Source organism: Herpailurus yagouaroundi, unplaced genomic scaffold (genome assembly GCF_014898765.1).
Source record: "Herpailurus yagouaroundi ecotype Mexico unplaced genomic scaffold, PumYag 77, whole genome shotgun sequence".
Taxonomy (NCBI): domain Eukaryota; kingdom Metazoa; phylum Chordata; class Mammalia; order Carnivora; family Felidae; genus Herpailurus; species Herpailurus yagouaroundi.
In genome coordinates this window covers 41,718,367-41,739,461 of record NW_024412388.1, presented here as the reverse complement: position 1 = coordinate 41,739,461, position 21,095 = coordinate 41,718,367, and the positions used below count along the sequence as shown (strand labels likewise).

General features: G+C 38.1%; 1 protein-coding gene across 10 annotated transcripts in view; it reads right to left on the bottom strand.

The window, feature by feature from the left end:
* The window catches only part of OSBPL9 (oxysterol binding protein like 9), a 194,087-nt gene that overhangs the window by 3,390 nt on the left and 169,602 nt on the right, over positions 1-21,095 (bottom strand). For all 10 annotated transcript variants that reach the window (XM_040470213.1, XM_040470216.1, XM_040470214.1 and 7 more), the window contains 10 exons: positions 17,884-18,043; positions 12,159-12,271; positions 11,918-12,036; positions 7,243-7,328; positions 5,852-6,023; positions 4,538-4,622; positions 3,721-3,831; positions 3,384-3,447; positions 3,122-3,262; positions 364-442 (listed from right to left, as the gene is read on the bottom strand). In XM_040470213.1, coding sequence (XP_040326147.1) covers positions 364-442; positions 3,122-3,262; positions 3,384-3,447; positions 3,721-3,831; positions 4,538-4,622; positions 5,852-6,023; positions 7,243-7,328; positions 11,918-12,036; positions 12,159-12,271; positions 17,884-18,043 — 1,130 coding nt within the window. The remainder of the gene's footprint in view (positions 1-363; positions 443-3,121; positions 3,263-3,383; positions 3,448-3,720; positions 3,832-4,537; positions 4,623-5,851; positions 6,024-7,242; positions 7,329-11,917; positions 12,037-12,158; positions 12,272-17,883; positions 18,044-21,095) is intronic.

Here is a 21,095-nt window from a genome sequence, read left to right as displayed (position 1 = left end):
TTCTTGTAAAAGAGTCAAGCTGTGTATACAAACAGACTAGTTTAGCACTTTTATAAATATACCACATATTCTAATGATATAGCTAAACCAATTTACTGGGTTTGGCATACAGTATGCCAAGCGTTTTTTTCACATATATTTTGAGTATATATATGTGTGTGTGTGTGTGTGTGTGTGTGTGTATTTGAGAATTCTGAGAGAGGAGAAAATAAAAATCACTGTACTGCTGGGGAAAACGTAGGGGAAGGAAAAGGATTTCCCTGAAGAGTTGGCATCAGAGCTGGCCTCAGTGTTTAAATTTCCAGATGAAGGAAGGCTATAATTCAACGTAGCCTAAAACAAGTATAAAATACAGGTTCTTACCCCTGTTGCATATTTTGCATACATTACACCATTCCATTCCCCTTCAACTGAGCAAAAAGATTTCTTGTCATTTGGAGAACTAAATAGAAAAGGAAACATTTCTGTTAGTCTTAATTTAAAAATTACCAAAGAATCTGGTTGGTGTGGCCTTCTACACAGAGCAGAACATAGAAGAGCAACTGTGAAATAAGTCTCTGGTGAAAGCAGCTTAGTAAAATTGGATTTCCCTGAGCCAACTATAAGAATGAGGGCCCTAAACAAGATGCTAATGAACTGAAGATCCTATGAACAGTGGGCATGAGATGAGCAAGAGAGCCTTGTCCTGGAGGTACAGGGGCCACAGCAGATGATGGACAGTCCCTGTCCTCAAGCTGTTCACAGCCTAGTTGTGGAGACCTCACCGTCGAGATTCTGGGTGGTAAGTGCTATGGTGAGTTTATGTGAGCACTGGAGATCAAAGGCAAAAGTTGGAATGAAGGTCAGGGAAGGTCTCACTTAAGGATGTAACACTGGAGACCAGGCTTTTCATCCTTAGGAAGGATCCTGAAGTCCAAAGGTCAAATGGTTTGACCTCTTTTCTTGAGGAAAACCCCAACAGGCCTCTACTTGGACATGACAATAGTATGTATGGCAGGTATGAAATTTGGGAAGTTAAGCATCACAGCAAAGGACAGGTTAGAAAGGGTAAAGTATGAACATAGGAGGAGCTATAAAAGAGGGCAGAAAGAAAAAAATACACAGGGTAGAAGGATGCAAACTGCAATCACAGGACTGAAACAAGCTTCCACTATGATTTAGGGGCTTTGGGTGAAGAGGGACAAAGGGGAAAAGAAATGGACGAATCCCTTGTTTAGAAGCTCATTGTGCAGTCTTCTCAAAGTGTGTTGGGGACTCTTGGGGGTTCCCAAGACCCTCTTAGGTCAAAACTATTTTTATAATATTAAGACATTACTTGCCTTTTTCACTCTAATTTCCCCATAAGGGTACAGTGTTTCCCAGAGACATGATATGTAGCAAGAGACTGACAACAAGTAGTTAGGAGAACCCAGCTGTTTTCTATTGTATCAGAGATTTACAAAATTCAAAAAATGTATAATGTCACTCTTCACAAATTTTTTAAAGAAAAGTTTTGGAAAAGTTTTTTCATAAAAATACTATTGTCATTTGTAAATGTATTTACAAGTATTTTTAAGTCTTAATTTATTTTTTTAAAAAGTATTTAAGGAAGAAAACGCACACTCGAGCAGGGGAAGGGCAGAGAGGGAGAGAGAGAATCCCAAGCAGGCTTCACACTATCAGTGCCGAGCCCAATGCAGAGTTTGATCCCACGAACCAAACCATGAGATCGTGACCTGAGCCGAAATCAAGAGTCCGACACTTGACCAACTGAGCCACCCATGCACCCCCTTTAATTTCTAATGTGAGAGATATCAGTGGATATAATAGACATAGACAAAGCTCTTCGGGGCTCTTAATCATTTTTAAGTGTAAAAGCAGTCCAGAGACCAAAAACTTTGAGAGCCACCCAGCTGGTACAACCATTCATCATCTTGTGCTCAAATCCCTAATTTAGAGTCTACCAAGTACTCTTCTCAGCTCCCAACTTTGAGGGAAGTTTTCTATATACGGCTATGACTGGCAGAAGATTTTGCTGAGCCAGCATTTCCTGTTGGTGCTGGTTACCTCCAAAGAACACTGAGAAGCATCCATGCCTTTGTTCTGGACATCCAGTTTCCACCACCTGCCTATTCTGGAGGCACAGATGCATTACAGTGGTGACTTATGCTACTCTCTGAGCTCTGCCCATATTCTCTGACTGCAGTAATTTTTTGGATTTTACACTGATCCTTAGCAAACTTCATCTTATATTTGTGGTGCTTCCTGCTCCAGATTTGGGTGGGTGGGGGGGTGCTGATTTTGTCATCCCAATCATCTATCTCCCTGGAAAACTGGTTAACCAGTCATGTATCTTCTGTCTGCAACACTGTTCCCAATAAGGCCTTTTAGGGAAGACAAAGTCCTGCAGATGTTCCTTTTCCAGGCAGGCTCTGTCTGTTACCCAGACAGCACAGTTGTCTTCATCTGACCCTAGATGGAAGCAAGCCAAGATGTGATGTTTTCCCCCAGCAAAGGCACAGAAAAAAGGACTGTGAGGTCTTGGAGACAATGCAGCAGGAATCACAGAGTCTACTGTACAGACTAGCCCATCATCCAATCTGGCAGTAATGAGTCAGAAATCTACGATTTGTTGGGGCGCCTGGGTGGCGCAGTCGGTTAAGCGTCCGACTTCAGCCAGGTCACGATCTCGCGGTCCGTGAGTTCGAGCCCCACGTCAGGCTCTGGGCTGATGGCTCAGAGCCTGGAGCCTGTTTCCGATGCTGTGTCTCCCTCTCTCTCTGCCCCTCCCCCGTTCATGCTCTGTCTCTCTCTGTCCCAAAAATAAATAAACGTTGGGGAAAAAAAAAAAAAAAAAGAAATCTACGATTTGCATTAACTAGGCAATTTAAGAAGACTCCCCTCAGGTTTCTGGGAAGGAAATCCCACCAATGAATGACCTGTGAGTGTTCTGAAATCCAGACTTTAGGTCTTCTTCTGATAATAGGATTTTAGGAAGAGACATGACATACAAGATGTGAAACAAGTTTACAAAGACAGAACCAGTCAAACCGTCAATTGCTAGTAAGTTATAGTTCAAGACAAAAAGAAAAGTATTTCAGCGAAGCACAAGAGCACTGAAGCAGGAAAACAAAATACCTACAAAATCTCAGCAGTAATTCTGTGCTTCTTGCCCCCATAGAAAGGCTTAGTGTGGAAGACGATATTTGCACTATAGCCAGTTTTGGAACAATTGATATTGCATTCTCCACCTAGTTCCACCCAGGGCACTGTGAGGATAGACCTGCAAAACCAAAAGTGCACGTAAGGCTGACAGTTTAGAGGAAAAAAAGGAGGAGTGTAGCTTAAGGAACAGCAGGGTCTGCTGCCAGCTGGTCAGAGGAAATGGGCATAGCTCTACTTGCCTTCCATAACCATTTGGGAATGTGAGAATGTAATGTTCGTCATAATCTAGACATGAGACACAGCCTGTGGAGAGAAGGGATAGAATCTCTGATGAGTAGTGTCAACTGGCCATAAAGATTTTGTTGTCTGGTTGATAGATACTCCAGAATACTCCATTCAATTTAGGGAAAATCAATCTCCCACCCCTGCTCTCATCCCCAATACGCATATTTATATGCAAATGATGAGATCCAGTCTGGCTTTCTGGTGCCATTTCCCCTCACTAGACAAGGGCCCAGCACATATTTGAATAAAATTCTATTAACAGTGCAGTCTACCCTAAGCCCACAGACTTACCCTGCCCTATGTTGTGCACCCCAATCGACATCCCAAGGAATTTTGATTTGGTCCAGATATGAGCATTGAATTGTATCTTCTTGTTAAAACACTCAGCATAAAAAGCTGAAACTGAATAGAAATTATTCGCAATTAGTGCACTACATAGCTATAGTCACCTCTCCAACACAACTTGGAGAAAGAACAAGCTGCACTGGGAAAATCCTTGTAGCCCTCAAAGAACAGCCTCAAATGAGGCCAGAAGGTATCTAACTGCCTTTTCTACCCTGTTTCTCCCAATGCAAGCACCATTCAGGGCCATATAAGAAGGAACTTTCCTGAATGATGACGCTGTAGCAATCCTGGAAGCTTAAAACTCTTCTGGTCAGTAAGCATGTCCTCGCCACAGCCCCAACCTGGGACCATCCAGTATTTCCAGTGTTAACACTGTGTTGAACAATTAAGACATTAAGGATGTGCATTCTCTCCACTATGTCAGGAATATACTGCGCAGAAACTACATCTCATTTTATAAACTGTCAAAATTGAAGTCTCTATAACATAGCTTGTTATGTGTAAGAGGACTTTAGAAGCACCAACGAGTTAGTTGCCTAAATCCCTGCTTTCTATACACAGTTTATCAGTGAATAGAATCTTTGGCATTTATACAAGGAACAGACAGGAGAAACTAATCCTCCTTACAAAGATACAGGCAGCCATAAAACTGGTATCTCAGCTGAGTGAGGTAAAGCTGAGTGACCTCAGCTATGAAGCTTCTCATGACCCTTTAGACAGAACAGTTCGACAGTGGATGGTACAGAAAAGCCCTGTAACTTACTGGGTGGATGATGGGAAACCTGCTCAGCCACGAATGTCACACAGTTTTTGGAAACCCAGGGAACTGGTCCTTCTGAAACTAGCTCCTGTAAGCAAATACAACATTTTCTTTTGATGTGGAAACAAATGACACTGTGGACAGTCTAACAATTGGAGTCTCTGCCTCCCAAGGTGGTTAACTGTTCTCTCCTCCACACACACCAAGCACCTTATACACACTTTTATTATGGCACTTAACTTCACTACTGGAATTACGGCTTTGTGTCAGTCTGCCTTGACTAGGTCTCCCTGAGACATCCTTGAAGGCAAGCATCATGTGCCTAACTCAGGGGCAGCATAGAACAGACAGCGGTCACTTATCAATGTCTGCCAAATGAGTAAGAACAGACAAATTACAATGCCTGTCTTCGGTAAGGACTACATGTAACAAATCACATGGAAAGGGAAAAATACGGAGATTTACGTTTACTCAGGCTATTATGTATCAGGCACTGTGGGCTAGGGCCTTTTTACATTTGCTTGAATATTCCTTGTTGGTCATCTTCCTCAAACCAACCTCTAGATGTTGGGACCCTGGGGACTCAGGTCTGGGTTACTTACTCTTCTCTATGCTGTCTTCCTAGATCATTTCACCTCATTCCAGCGCTTTAAATGTCATCTAAATATACTAAAATCTCTAAAAGACCCATTTTTCCCCTTAGACTCTTCCTTAGACTCCAGATTCTTAAAATTCTAACTCCCTGATAATTCCACATACATGTGTAACTCATACTTTTTATTTCAAATTCGAGTTCTTGATTCTTTCTCCCCAAATATAATTTTTTTCCTTTTTTGTAAATGGCATCAACCAACTGCTGAAGCCCACATGCAGGGTTCATCTCTGTCCCCTTTCTTTTACTTCTCCAGTCCACCTATCAGTATTACCTCCACAATACAGCTTAAATCAACTGTGTCTCTCCTGGAATAATGCCAAAAATTCCTCGGTGGTCTCTTTCCTTCTATTTTTGCCCCTTTCCAATTTATTTTTAACAAAATCATTACAGCGATCTTTTCAAAATAAAAATACAATCCTGATAAGCCATAAAATTACCATTATGGCCCACGAGGCCTTCCATGACCTGATCTGTGAATCTCATTTCCTGCCACTTCTTCCCTGCTCACTGTATCTAGAGTATGTTGCTCCAACAGCACTGTTCTGTGAGTGCTGAGCATCTTCTGATTTCTGCCTTCACCATTGTTATCTGCCCCCAAATAAAATGAAATCTTGAATCAGTCTGCAACTTAAGATTATTAAAAATGTCAGTGTAGAACTCACTGCATTCTCTTCAGTATCATTTGGTAATGTCCAGTGACACTGAAAGATTTCGCCCAAAATGGGGTTGTATGGCTTTTTGGCAACCGATCCTTTCCTTCCTGCATGAAAGGCTGAGAGGTACCATTTCACAACCTGAACCATTCGATCTCTGGCATCCTTCTGGTCACTAATGCTGCAAGGGAGAAAGACAAAATGTAATGTCCTGCTTTCTAGTAACAGAAAAGCTGATGCAGCACTCCTCAGCATGGTCCACCCTAAGCTAGGCTGAGAGGACCCAAGACAAAGAGTTACTTCTAAGTTTCTTTTTAAAACTGAGGTATAATATACATGATTAGACACACTAGTCTTAAGTGTTCGGTTTGATGAATTTGATAAATGGATATCGCTGACCTTTGAATGACATGGGTTTAAACTGTTTGGGTCTCCTTACACGTGGATTTTTTTCGATAAATACAGTAAAGTACTGTAAATGTGTTTTCCCTTATGACTTTAACAATGTTTTCTTTGCTTTAGCTTTCTTTATTGTAAGAATACATAATACATGTTATGTACAAAAATATGTGGTAATACTGTTTATGTTATCAGCAAGGCTTCTGGTCAGCAGCAGGCTATTAGTTAAGTTTTGGGGGGAGTCAAAAGTACACACAGATTTTTGACTGTGTGGGGGATAAGCAACCCAAATCCCCATGTTATCCAAGGGCCAAGTGAATACCAATGTCAACCAGTGTGCCCAACCATCATGAAACCTCAAAGTGATTTATATCTGGCTTCAGTAAACCACAGTCCAAGGCCAAAGAATGTAGTCAGAGAAGATGGATTAGAACATCCTGCCATAAAGAAAAATTTCCTGCTACCACTGAAAAACAATGTGAACTCATCTCCTTGTAAATCAATGTCAACTTTAGAATACTTTCCCCTTTGTACATATATCTAATATTGCAATATTTAAAAAATGAGTCGGTCTGTAATCTGGACACTAGACTATAAGCTCCTCAAGGGCAGACACTGTGACTTTTTCTTTCTCCAGCTCATAACAAAGTCCTGGCAAATAAGAGGTGTTTTAGAATGGTTTGCTGAACTCAATTAACTGAATTTCGTCAGGATATAGTATAAACAGTGATTACCAATCCCTGGATCAAATAAGCTCATAGCCTTGGTTCTATAAACACTGCCTCTCAAGATTTTTTAGCATCTAACTTGGTTGCCTAACAACATCACCACCATATAACCTAAGCAAACAGATAGGTATCTAATAAAACAAAGTATTTAATGGCTTTCCCCAGAAATGTCTGAAAGGTAAAAAGGATAAAAGGAATCCACCTATCCTGTACAAACACAAAGCTACCAAGTAACATCTTAAAAATTGGAAACTACAGTGTTCAGGCAAATACCTCACAAACAGGTCCGGATGTGCAAAAAAGTCTGCATACATTTCTAACAGAGATCTTCTTTCAAGAATGAATGTTGGAAGAACTACCTGAAAAACATACACATTTGACCTTTGAGGATCAAATTCCACTACAGATAAACAGACTACTGTATTGATTAAAAAATTTTTTTAACCCAAAACCAAAAAAATCTCATTCCAATCATGGTAATACCCACCACGTACTGCCCAGCATGCTTCTGATACCTACTTTCCAAACTATTCTGATTCAGAAATGCTCATTAACCTGCCCGGCAGATGGGAAATAAAGAACAGATTTTCAATGTTCAGACGTCACTTCCTCTGTGCAACTTCCCTATTGCTCCCAAATCAGTATAACGATGACAAACTCTCAGCACCAACTCTCTGATGCTTTCTACCTGCTAGGGCACTACATATACTTTATGTTATTAAATTGTACAACAATCCTGTTATGAAAAAACTAATACCCCTATTTTACAGTCAAGAAAAATGAAACTCAAAGAGAGTAAGAAATTTTCACATTGCTCCGTACTGCTGTGGAATTCAAAACTGAGTCTGACATTGAAGGCTCTGTGCACTTTCTAATAATGCTGCTTCTCTGTTATTGTTAGTTGTATTAGGTAATGGATATACTTACAAACCTGTCTCCTCAAATAAATGATCTCCTAGAATGCAAGGACCACACTTACTTACACTTGCATTCATGGCTACTATTACACAGTAAGAAATCTTTAAATGAGCATTAAAGGAATAAACAAAGAAGAGAATAAGGATGGGAATCAATGAACTCTTTCTACCAGGGACTGAGCCCATGAAGAAACGCTGAGGGGCTGGGAATATGGCAGAGGAGAAAGTAAATAGGAAACTGGAATATGGGAAGAAGGAATGAGGAATATTAGGAACAACCAATTAAAAAGAGAAGAATTTAATTAGGGAATGGAAGAACAGTTTTTGATATGTCTATCAAATTACAGTATTCATTATAGAGCACCACAGTAAGCAAAAATTCCCTTAAATTTAGTAATTACTGCATGTGAACTACATTCAAGGTTCTGTGTTAAAATCCTGTAGAAAAGGCAAAGGTAAGTTTGAGAGAATAATATCATACAAGAGATGTTCAAAGTGTCCTGGAAGTTTAGGAGAAGGAAAGATCATGTTCTGGTAGGCAACCAGAATGAGGGCAGAGCTGGGAAATGACTCACTGAGGTAGCACTACAGAAAAGCCTTAGAAAAGAGTAAGACTGTAATAGAGGAGAAAACAGAAAAACAAGACATGGTCATGGGCGGGGGCGGGGGGGGGAGGGGGAAGACATGGAGACAGGAAATAGTGTGTGACAGGGATTGACCAGTGGACCAGTGTGGTTGGGTATATTAAGAATACGAGAATGATGGAACACAGTTTAGAAACAACACTATGGCTCTAACATTTAGAATCTTTGTTATCAGACTCCAGAGTTTACATTTTAAAGTTTGAGAGAGGGAGAGCAAATCCCAGGCAGGTACCTCACTGTCAGCACAAAACCTGATGAAGGGCTTGAACTCAGGAACTGTGAATCATGACCTGAGCTGAAGTTGGGACACTTAACCGACAAAGCCACCCAGATGCCCCAAGAGTTTACAGTTAAGTAAACATTCTCCTATGTATGTTTCTTTCCCATATATGCTCATAATCTAAAGATGGTTAGACTGGTAGGTAAGCTTATGTACTGACTTCGTACAACCAACTTCCTACCACTCTTGAAAAACAAATTACAAACTGCTAATTAAGAATGTTAAAGAACAAAACAGGGGTAAATACTTTTAATATAAAAATAACTCTGACAAACCAACAAGAAAAAGATTACTACTGCTCGGAGAAAAATGGACAAAAGTACTGAACTTTTCTTCAAAAAGAAGAAATGGCCAAAACCCAATTTACATGTAATAAAAGAAAAAAGAAAAGATTTTTTTCTCCCTACTTAAATTTTCTTGATAACTCTCACTCAACAGCTCTTCTTCAATGTTTTTAGCAATATACTGATACATGCCATTATGTCAAGTCACTGGAACAGGGCTAGGTTGTCTTAGACCTGGGTTCAAGTACTTATTTTGCCACCCCTTAGGTATGAGGAGCCCCTGGAAAATTAACTCAACTTCCGTAAGTTTGTATAAAAGGAGGATAATTACATGCCCTGCTTCTACCTTAGAACTGTTTGGAAGATCAAGTGAGGTAAATGGGATGTGACTTTGTAGTATTTCTGAACACTACAAAGTACTTAGGAAAGAACTCTTTTTTTAGAAAGTATCTGAAGTGAGAAGATACATTTAAAAATAGAATGAGAAAAATTTAAGGCATTACTGTAATATTTTGGAATGCATAAAGGCATCAAGATTTCAGAATCTGTTGGCAATCATAGCCATTTGTTTGTGCCAATAACTAAAATAACTCATTATTAACATACTTGGTAAAAAATTAACAATTATTATCACATCTTTGATAATATAACAAGCTTATAGTAACTATGGACCAAATGTAGATTAACTGGCAGAGGAAATTATGTGAGGCAAGTATTACAAACTTGACTGTGGCAGACACTTTTGGTTGTCTATGCACATCCCTGCTTCATCCTTAGTAAGAGAATTCTGATTCAGCTCAAGATTCATGAGAATCTAGATTCATGAAAGTCACAGGGTCCTCCCAGATCTCAAGGGGTGAATGTGGATAAATCTGTACCTATCATTTAACCTCCCTTACTAGGTACTGGTTTAGATGTGGGCACAAGCATCACTCTGGCCAATAAGATTCGGCTGGAAGTCTGAGGGGCCACTACAGAAGAATGCCCTTCCCTAATAACAATAACAAATCCAGGAAAAGCAATTATTTTTCTGGCTCTTGACATTATTTGCCTAAGGATGTGATGACTGGAAGTGGGACAGCCATTTTGCAATTACAAAGAGACAAGCCTGAGTGTGAAAGTCAACATGCTAAGGATGGAGGAACAGAAGGAACCTAGGTTCTTTCTCAGACACAACTGACTGAATTAATCCCAGAACTATGCTACTTCTAGCCTTCTCATTATATGAGATAATAAATCTCATATTGTTCAAGATATCTTCTGGTTAGTCATCCATTACTGAAGACCAAGACAGACCAAGGTGGAAAATACAGAAAAGAAAGATTTAGATGTCAACATCTAAAATTCCACTATAACTTGCAAATTTGAAGTGACAATTCTGTCCCAGCAATTATGCAATCTAATGATCACCAAAAAAGTTCTGGGACAAACTTCTGCAAATATTCTCTTACCTGAAAATATTCTCATACCTGGCAAATATGCTGATTTCCACAAATTAATGCTATCCTTGTGTTTCTGTTCTCATTTAGATTTAAGGTAAAAGGTTTTATTATGGACACTTACTTGGAAAGTATTAAGGATTAGTTTTTTCCTCAATAACCCTCTAAATCCAAAACCAAAATGAAGCTGACTGCTGATGAAGACTATATATAGCCCTGGAGCTGATTTGGTCTTAAAAAAAGTGAGAGTCCTAAATTTTATTAACTTTCTAAAGCCAGGTAAAATAATAATCTAACCAATATGAAAACTACTGGAGTTCAAGTCTTTAGGACAAAAGGCAGTAGTAGAAAGACTGCAGATTTTGAAGTCACAGACCAGATTAGAATTTTAGTTCTGCCACTTAATAGGACTCAGCCAAACTACTCAGCCTCTGTGGGTTTTAGTTTCCTCATCTATAAAATGTTAACAGTAACACCTTTGCAGAGCTGTGATGAGAATGAAGCGCAAGAATAAGGTTTCCAGGGGCACCTGGGTGCCTCAGTTGGTTAAGTGTCCGACTCTTGGTTTTGGCTCAGGTCATGATCTCACGGTTAGTGAGTTTGAGCTCCACGTTGGCAGTGCAGAGCCTCTTTGGGATTCTGTCCCTCCCTCTCTCTGCCCATCCCCTACTCATGCGCTCTCTCCCTCAAAATAAACAAACATTTTAAAAAAAAGTTTAAAAAAAAAAAAGAATATGGCTTCCAGCACAGTGGCAGGGATATACAAAAGGCACCCACATGCTAGTCTCCTAAATCAACAGGGCATTTCTGTTTAGAGCACCAAGTTTAAATTCAAATTAAAATGCAGACCATAGTAAGTGTATGGTTCAATATGTCATACAATTTCCCATTTACTACCTGTTCCAATCCTTAACAACAACCCTGTGAAGTGGCCACTGTATGTTCATCTTGCATGAGAAATGTAAAGATCACAGAGGAGGGGACCTGTGCAAACACATGGTTTCGTAATAGCAGAGGCAGGATGTAAACAAGGGTCCTCTAACCCCAATTTCAGAACTCTGCTCATTTGATTCTGTGCACACCACACTACTTTAGGTTTTATCCAAATAACTCATCAAGCCCAACACTGTTCCTTGTTTGCCCCCAGTAAAAACCAAATCTTAATTCATACAATTCACATATACTATCTCTATGAATTCTAGCTTTACATATTTTATCCATTTATAAAACTTCTCAGTTTACTCATCTATGTAGATATTAAACCACAAAAGTATAAACAGAAGTTATGTCATTATGCTACATTTGCAGGCACACTCGCTGTACAATCACGAGAATCCACGCATACACATTAAGACTTCTAGCAAACGCCAAATCTGATTCTTACCTTAGTAAGATCCATTCCAAGCCTAACCTGTGATAAGAGATGCATGATAACGCTCTTGTGCTCTTCCACGGACCCTGACTCCCCTTCATCATCTCTATCATCATGTGAATCAAAGAGGTCTAAAACAAAACAGATCTGCTTAGACCAGTGTTAAACTGGGCCAATCTGTGATGCTACCAGTGTTACAAATCTTTCTTTCAAACAGTTTTAAGAAAAAGTTAAATCCTCCAAGGCTACTTACCAGCATCACTTGTTCCATTGGACATGGAAGAATTAAGTGACTCTGTGGTATCAGGGCGCTTGAGACTATTTCCTGAGCTGCTGTGTGTCAAGACTGAGGCAGATCCAGAGGAACTAAAAAAACAGTAATCACATCCATAAGCTTTTAAGAAAGCAATTTAGAATCATAGTAAGACATTAACCTATAAAGCTACCTAAAACCAATAGAGGCAGATAGGTGACAGAAATAAGCTAGACTTACAGTTAGCTGGTCATACACACACACTTTCCAACTCTTTCTCTGTCACCCTCATGACTGTAAAGTGTGATGACTAGGTTTCTTATCTTGTACTTTTTGCATAGTGTGTGGTCAACCAAGCCATGCTGAAAAGTCATCAAAAATTAGTAAGATTTTTGCCTCTGCATCTAAGTTTAAAACTAGAGTTCACTTTCTTATTGTGTTACTTTGCATAAAGTTACCTATAATTCTCTGCAACAATTTTCAGAACCTCAAAACTTGCAAGTGTATTACTTAGTCTCAGAAAGATGCTTTGTCTATATTTTTGAGATCCTTTGATAAAAGCCCACGCTAGTACATAACACTCTTCCCAGTCCCTTAAAAACTGTATTTGAAATTAAAAAATAAAAAAGCATATTATTTTTTACAAGTAAATTGATGGTAACTGGAATTATGAGCTGGTTAACAGGGTCTAAGGAAAGCTTCCTCTATTATACTGTTATACCTGTGATTACAACTTACCCAGGATTAGTTGTATATTAATAAAATAATCAGGGCCTACAGTTTACTTATTAAATATAAAAAGAAAACCAAAATTTTTACACTGCAGATACTATTTATAAAATAGTACACACATAATCAGTCTTGTTACACATTTATGGGTGCAAAACATATTATATATTCTAATTTAAACATAGTTTGCCCTAATTACTTACCTTCAATTTTTTTTTTATTTAATAATAAGCTTTCTAGTTTTCAGAAGCAGTTCTTCACAGCAAAACTGAGCAGAAAGTACAGAATTCCCATGTGCCCCTTTGCCCACACATGCACAACCTCCCTCCCATACTACCAACATCCCACACCAGAGTGATACACTTGGAACAACTTATAAACCTACACTGGCACATCATTCTCTGACTCAAAATCCACCGTTTACATTAGGGTTCACTCCTGGTGATGTACTTTCTATGAATTTTGACAAATGGATGATGATAAGTATTCATCACTGTAGTGCTGTATAGTTTCACTACCCTAAAAATCCTATGTACTCTGCCTATATTAGAACATTAGAATATTAGAACAATCTAATATTAGAGTATTAGAACAATGTATATTCTAATTTAGACATAGTTTGTCCTGGTTACTTACCTCCTTTTGATCTACTTTTCAAAAATCCTTAGGTAACTAAATATTGCTTCTTTGATAATTTAGTAGTATACATCACAAGGTACTGTAACTAATGTCTACCTCACCAGTTTTGAGAGCCAATGGAAAATATGAGTAAAAGACCTAGGTAAGAGAAATCAAATTATCATTAAATAAAGGAGCTGCATGAAAATTATCTTCAAAATGTTTTGTGGCTCTTTGATACATCATTAAAATAGAGTCAATCTTTTAAACCAATTGATCAAAAAACCCCCAAATTCTTTAAAACACGTTACTTTATTTTAGGTGCAATTCCAAAGGTCAGATTTATGCTGGGCTTTTCTTTCTTACTCAGGTTAGAAACCATGTCTGGGCCAAATGAAATGCTCAATAAAGCTCAAAATTTTTAAATGGTATAAATTCTCATTTATCCATTTCATAATTTACTTCAATCAGGACAAAGAATTTAAAGAATACAGTTAAAAAATAACAGCAATATTGACAAAAATCATATGCATACAGGAAACGTTTATCTGCAACAGGCTAACTTGTATAAATATCTAATGATAATATCATAAACTAAAGCAAATAATGTAAAGTACTGAATTGCATTATAGTAACAGAATCCAAAGTCTTCCTGAGTACCTAGGCACCTGCCAAATGCTGTGTTTATCTCCATAACAATCGAACCTCCATAACAATCCTACAAAGTAGACAGGATTATTCTCATCATGCATGGATGCTCAGCCCAGAGGTTCAGTGACTGACCTGAGGTCACACAGCTGGTAAGCAGTGGAGCTGTTTCAAATGCACATCTGGCTCCTAGCACAAGTTCTTTCCAACATGCACTTTAATCTAGTTTATAACTGTGTACAACCATACTGCTCGATAACGGAGTTTACACAGTAACTATCATTACTACAGTTCAGAAAGTGAACAGTGAGAAGACTTTAGCTTTTAAGTTCTCTTCCTTCAGTGAGAGACAGAAAAACTGTTTAGACCTGAGTTAGAAATAGTAGTAGCTGATGACCAGCAAGTGTCACACACTCAATGCCTACACCAAGGTCAGGCAGAGAACATAAATACATGGACAGGGCTAGGTTACAAGGCAATATAAACCTGGGGCCAACACACTCAATTTGCAGGGATTTAAAGCCCCATTTAAAAAACAACACACCCCACCCCTCCAAAAAAAAAAAAAAGTCAACAAACACTTTGCTGGCCAAATAAAACATCTGTAGGCCTACTAGTTTGGGAATCCACATTAGGGCATATAAGGAGAGCATAAAATTGAGGGAGATAAGGAACCCAATGGGCTAGCAGGACACAGAATTTAACTCTGGATCCTTTCAAATGGGAGGTTCATAAACTGTATTTGTCATGCAATGGGTACCAGGAGAGCACAGAACCTTATAAGAAGAAGAAAAAAGAAAAGCCTATGACCCTACAGGTGATTTTCTAAATATGCCCACTACAGGTACAACAGTTAAGTATTTAAAAATTTCCTACCTCATAAAAATTTCAGGAGAACCCCTTGAAACTGATAGCCGGAGACTATCTGTATTGTTAAAAGGAAGTTAACCACATACTACAAACTAACTGAATACAGTTATATGCTTCTAGAGGATAGAGGAGTCCATTTTGATATTCAACTGTACTTTGTTTAAAGTAATACCAAATTTTTGATGTAAGATTGTCCTTAATTCTATTTAAAGGAAACTTACTTAAAAACATCACAAATCAGTTTACTTTGGAATTTTCCTCCACTATCATAAAAAAACAATTTTAAAATTAAAGCTAAATCCCTACTGGCAAACTGCTTATAATGGTTTCTCAATAGTTTATTTCTCCACATACAACACTAAAAAAAGATACTAAACCAAGCCTTTCTGCTAACCTGGCCTTGAGCTGTGGGTTCAAACCTCTTTTCCTTTAGTCTCATGTCTTAACTGTATGTGTTTACTTATATCACAGAGATTTCACTTTTCCCACATTAAAAAGCTGAATCTGATCCACTAAGACATAAAACTTCCTGAACCAATAATCATTTTCCTTAAAAGTTTTGAGATTTTGAGCAGTTATGATGAAATTCTATACGAATACTGTATTTTTCAGTTCATGTGTACACTTGAGAAAAGTAGAGTCCTGGGGTGCCTGGGTGGCTCAGCCAGTTAAGTGTCTGATTTTGGCTCAGGTTATGATCTCCTGGTTCATGAGTTCAAGCCCTGCGTTGGGTTCTGTGCTGAGAGCACAGAGCCTGGAGCCTGCTTCAGATTCTGTGCTCCCTGAGCCCTTCCCTGGCTCATGTTTTGTCTCTCGCTCTCTCTCTCAAAAATAAGCATAAAAAAAAAAAAAAAAAAGAAAAAAAAAGATTTCAATAAAATAAAATAAAAAAAAGAAAACTAGAGTCCTACACAGTATTTATTAAAAGGAAACAAAGTTTGAGGCTTAAGGACTGGCTGATGGTACTGGGCTTACAGATTCACATATAATTATTTCCAAATTTGTACTTTCTACAAAGCAAATGCCAAGCTCTAACAATAGTACCAAGTCCTGAAAAAGCAGAATCAGAAACAATACCCAACAACAACTAAGCCAACTATATCTACAATAAACATAAGTAACATTAAAGCAAATAAATATTAATTTTTTTCTATATATTTGAGTGTTTATTACATGCCAGATACTTTATTAAGCACTTGACTGACACTATTCTCATTTAAATGTTCACAATGACACCTTGAAGTTGAAACTATTATTAACCTCATTTTACAAATGAGGTAACTGAGGATTACACAGGTAAATAACTTGACCAAGACTACACACCTTAAAAGCAAAACAGATTTAGAACCTATTTCTTTCCGAGATGCCAGAATCCAAAGTCTTAACAATAGCAACCTATATGCCAATAGGGCATATTTTGCTTATCAGCTATCAGATAAATGACTTTACACCTAAAAAGCCTTGTCTGTGCAATGGAACATACCTAACTAGCCTTTTCAATAGTATAAAAAAGGACAAATATTTTCTAATGAGGGAAACTCTATCATTAATATCTATTAAAATCTGCCTGCTTAATGTCTCTGGAATACACATGTTTCCCTCATTTCCATGCTAGTACCTTAGCCAAAGCTATCAACATTTCTCAACTTACTACCTGGTTTAGGCTGATCTTCCTACCTGTAATGCAGCCCCACTTCATTCAATTCTATAAACAATCTAGGCAAATCTATTTTTCTAAAATGCAGACCTGACCAGTAACGGCTATTTTTTGTGAGAAAATGTTCAAAATTTATAAAAGGTTAAAGGAGTCTTTTTTTGCCTTTTATTTATTTATTTTTTTCTGAAAGAGTGCTCAAGTGGGGAAGAGGTGCAGAGGGGGAGGGAGAATCTTAAGCAGGCTCCACGCTAACTGCAGATCCCGATGTGGGCTCAACCCCACCACTGTGGGATCATGACCTGAATCAAAAATCAAGAGTTGGATGCTCAACCATCAATCAATGGGGTCACCCAGGCACCCAAGGCTAAAGGAGTCTTAAATGACCTGGCCCTTGTCAACCACTTCTGTATCCTTTTTTAAGACAACTTATGCTCCAGTCACACTCAACAATTTATACTTTCCGCCAAGAAACTCAACTCCCCTCCCTTTGTGTAGCTCTTGGCCTGCCTTAATAGGGTTCTACCTCCATGAAAATATTTCTATTTCCCCTTCATCACCGCCACATCCCTTCTTCCTACTCACTCCCATTCTTACCTAGAATCACGCCCCCTGCCACCTCTGTGAATCCTTCCCTTACTTCTAAGGACTTCAAAAGGCTCCCATGGCCTTTGATTATCCTTACCATAGCATGTATCCCACTGGATTATAACTATCTGTTTGATCTCCCAACAAACTCTAAGTTCCCTGAAGGCAGGAACTAGGTCTTTTTAACCTCTAGATCATTCCCTCCACTGGTACAGTGCCTGGCTTATAGGTATTTAATATCTCCACTCTAATACAAAACAAGTAACAGTAACCTCTTATTTGTATAATACTTGCTAGCTTTCTCACTCTCCTTTAACTCTCTCCTAATGTTCTATAGAACATAGGTGCTATAGAAATAATGCCTAGAGTTTAATGAACAATACTGGCATATTACTTGAGCTGATGTTTTTTTTTTTTTTCCCATTTGAATTAAATCAAAAGTAAAATCAACATTCTCACAGAAATGGCTTTGCTCAATAACCAAAAATAAGCTTATAAGGGAATATGTCAACACCAGTCTAATAACTTGTAAGGGAGTCCATCATTAACAGCAGTCTCAAAATCAAATTAATTTTTAAAATCAAAAGAGTCACTTAAACACATAGTTCATTTACTTACTCTATTAAGCGCTTTGGGGATGAGCCACTTTGATGAAATTCATCAGCATCATAGAATTCATCTTCGCTGCTAGAATAAGAGAACTCGGGGACAGTATTTGGAGACAAGTTGACATGGCTTGGAGAAGTCAAACTGCTACTAGGTGGTGAGTGCCCACTGCCTAGGAAATTAAAACATTTTAAATTGGGAGACAATGCTGGTAACAGAGGGGGAAAAATTAGGGAGATGGAGTCAAAGCAGACTTTCCTAAAATCAAGAAAAAGTTAAGTTGGTAGAAGTCCCTACATTATTTTTAAAGAAAATCACTATTTAAATTAGACAAAGGCAAATCATATTATAGAAGGGGACACAGCCTTTTAAACGAAAAATTGCTATGTTCCCACTCCATAATTATTTATAATTAGGGAGCTCTTTTGATTATAATCTCAGTGTGTGAGTTCTGGGGTCAGAAGTCCCACAAAAGATACAAGCCAGGGCTCCTACTTTATACTGCAGATCCAGGTATTTAAAAAGTGCAGCAGTGAGACAATGAGAACTCATATGGAAAGAATATTAAAGACCACATGAATGTTAAAATGCTATCCAGAATATCATATTCACATCAGTCACTGTTTTGGCAGTCACATGAAAACACAGAAGTGCCGCACAAAGCCCCAGCACTCACCATCCAAACTCCTTACTTCTTTCCTACCTAAGTCACAAATCAGGTGCCTGGGACTCGGGGGCAGAGAAAAACAGAGGTCTACTGTGAGAAGAATGTGGAAAAGGAAAGGACCAGGAGGAACATTTTTCTATTCCTAAACAGTCTAAGGAAATGGAAGTTAACAGAGATCCACAGAAAGAAGACTACTACTATTTAATCTCTGTGATCACTGGATTGTCTAAGTAACAAAGTAAAACAATAAAAGTATCAAATAATGGAGGACTACTGAGATTTAATTTAACAAGTGTTTACAGAGCATCTAAAGGCTTTCAGGCAATGTATGCTAAACTGCTACAGATTAAAAAGCAAATTCATCTGCTACATTTAGTTGCCATGTTCACAAAGATTTTTTTTTAATTTTTTTTAACGTTTATTTATTTTTGAGACAGAGAGAGACAGAGCATGAACGGGGGGAGGGTCAGAGAGAGAGGGAGACACAGAATCCGAAGCAGGCTCCAGGCTCCAAGCTGTTAGCACAGAGCCCGACGCGGGGCTCGAACTCATGGACCGCGAGATCATGACCTGAGCCGAAGCCGGACGCTTAACCGACTGAGCCACCCAGGCACCCCAAGATATTTTTAAGAACATAACAAAGAGTTTGGAACCCCAAAAAGGTAATCTTATTGTAGATTCCAAAAATAGTTCATCTTAGCAAATAACTTTAAGTTCTTCCTCTCTGCCCCCTGCAATAGCACCAGTAAGATGGGAAAGAGACTTTCTTTTACTAAAATAGGAAAAACAATCAACCCACCCAGGAATCAAAAATGATTAAGTAACATGCAAACACTCCAGATGATCACACAATTGAAAACGTGTCCAAAGAAGAAAATGAATTTGGGAAATGCAAACAAAAGAACGGAGTTTTCCTTATGAGAACAAACAATATTATTTCTTTTCTCAGTTGTTATTACCTTATTTCTTTTTTGTATTGGGGAAAGACTTAGGTGGAGAAGATGAAGAAATTAGGTTGAAAAATCAAACAGGATATAAATCATATGTTAATTTAATTTCCAAAATTTCTTTAAATCTACCTACTCTAAAATGCTATATTTTAAAAATGTCATCTGAAACAATGTATCCTAAATTATTATTTATTAAGTAATTATGCTAAAGTAAACGTACATAGGAAGAGTGCTCACTTTTTTAAAGTTTGTAACTAATTTTACATATCTTCAAATAGACCTATTTTGGCTGTGTTTCAAAACTCTGACATAATCCTTTTTTTAGTAAAAGGCAAAAGATTTATATGATCTAAAGAGAAACCAGAGTATCCTTCCTTATAAAAACACAAGAAAACACAGGTACTGTTTTTAAAACGAACAAAAAAGGAAGATAAAAGTAATGAAATACAGAAAAAAGTTGGGCAAACATTTTAACCTCATTACTCAAATTGCTTATCAGCATTTTCCCAAGAGCTTCAAATAAGAGGAGTTAGTTTTGCTTTCTTTCTTTCAAAATTCAGGAGAGAGCTGCCCATGCTATTAAATATTAAAGAACAAAGTAATAGCATCAGCATCTTTACTAATTCAAATTTCAAAATGGACTAAAGTCACAAGGTAATTTTTCATTATTACCAAGGAAAAGCTCTGCCCAGGAAAGAAATCTGTGGAGCAACAAACAGGGGCTTATCTTCTACTTCCTCAAGTTATAATAGGGACAAAAGCACTTAGTTCTCCTTTGAGTTTGGTTCAGCAAGCACCTCAATATACAACTAATCAGTTTCAAAATAAGAACTAAATTTAATACTAACACTGACAGCAACTCTGTAAATTACAGAAAGAATAATGACCATAAGTCTAAATAAAGAGAATGCAAATTAAAATGAAGTACCCTTTTTTGCCTGTGAGATGACAAATATGTGAAAGAATGATAAATCTTCCTTAAAAAAAAAAAAATGTATGGGGGCGCCTGGGTGGCGCAGTCGGTTAAGCGTCTGACTTCAGCCAGGTCACGATCTCGCAGTCCGGGAGTTCGAGCCCCGCGTCAGGCTCTGGGCTGATGGCTCAGAGCCTGGAGCCTGTTTCCGATTCTGTGTCTCCCTCTCTCTCTGCCCCTCCCCCGTTCATGCTCTGTCTCTCTCTGTCCCAAAAATAAATAAACGTTGAAAAAAAAAAATGAAAAAAAAAAAATGTATGTACCAAAAGTGGCTGCACAAGGATATTCACTGAAGTACTACTGCTTATAGATAGGAAAATACTGGAAACAACCTAAATGTCCATCAGTGGAAAAACAATATGTGGTCAGGCAGCCATAAAAAGAACATTGTATGTATCTAACTGTATGAACATGGCAGGCTGTTTAAGCGTTCTCTGTTAAATGAAAAGACAAAGTCACAGAAATGCATGATCTCAATTCAGGTTAAAACAAAAACAGCAATAAGAATATACAAAATATTTTCACAAAACTAAAGCAAATAATACTAAACTCTGTATGGAACCACAGAAGACCCTGAATAGCCAAAGCAAGTCCTGAGAAAGAAGAACAAAGTAGAGGTATTACAATACCAGAT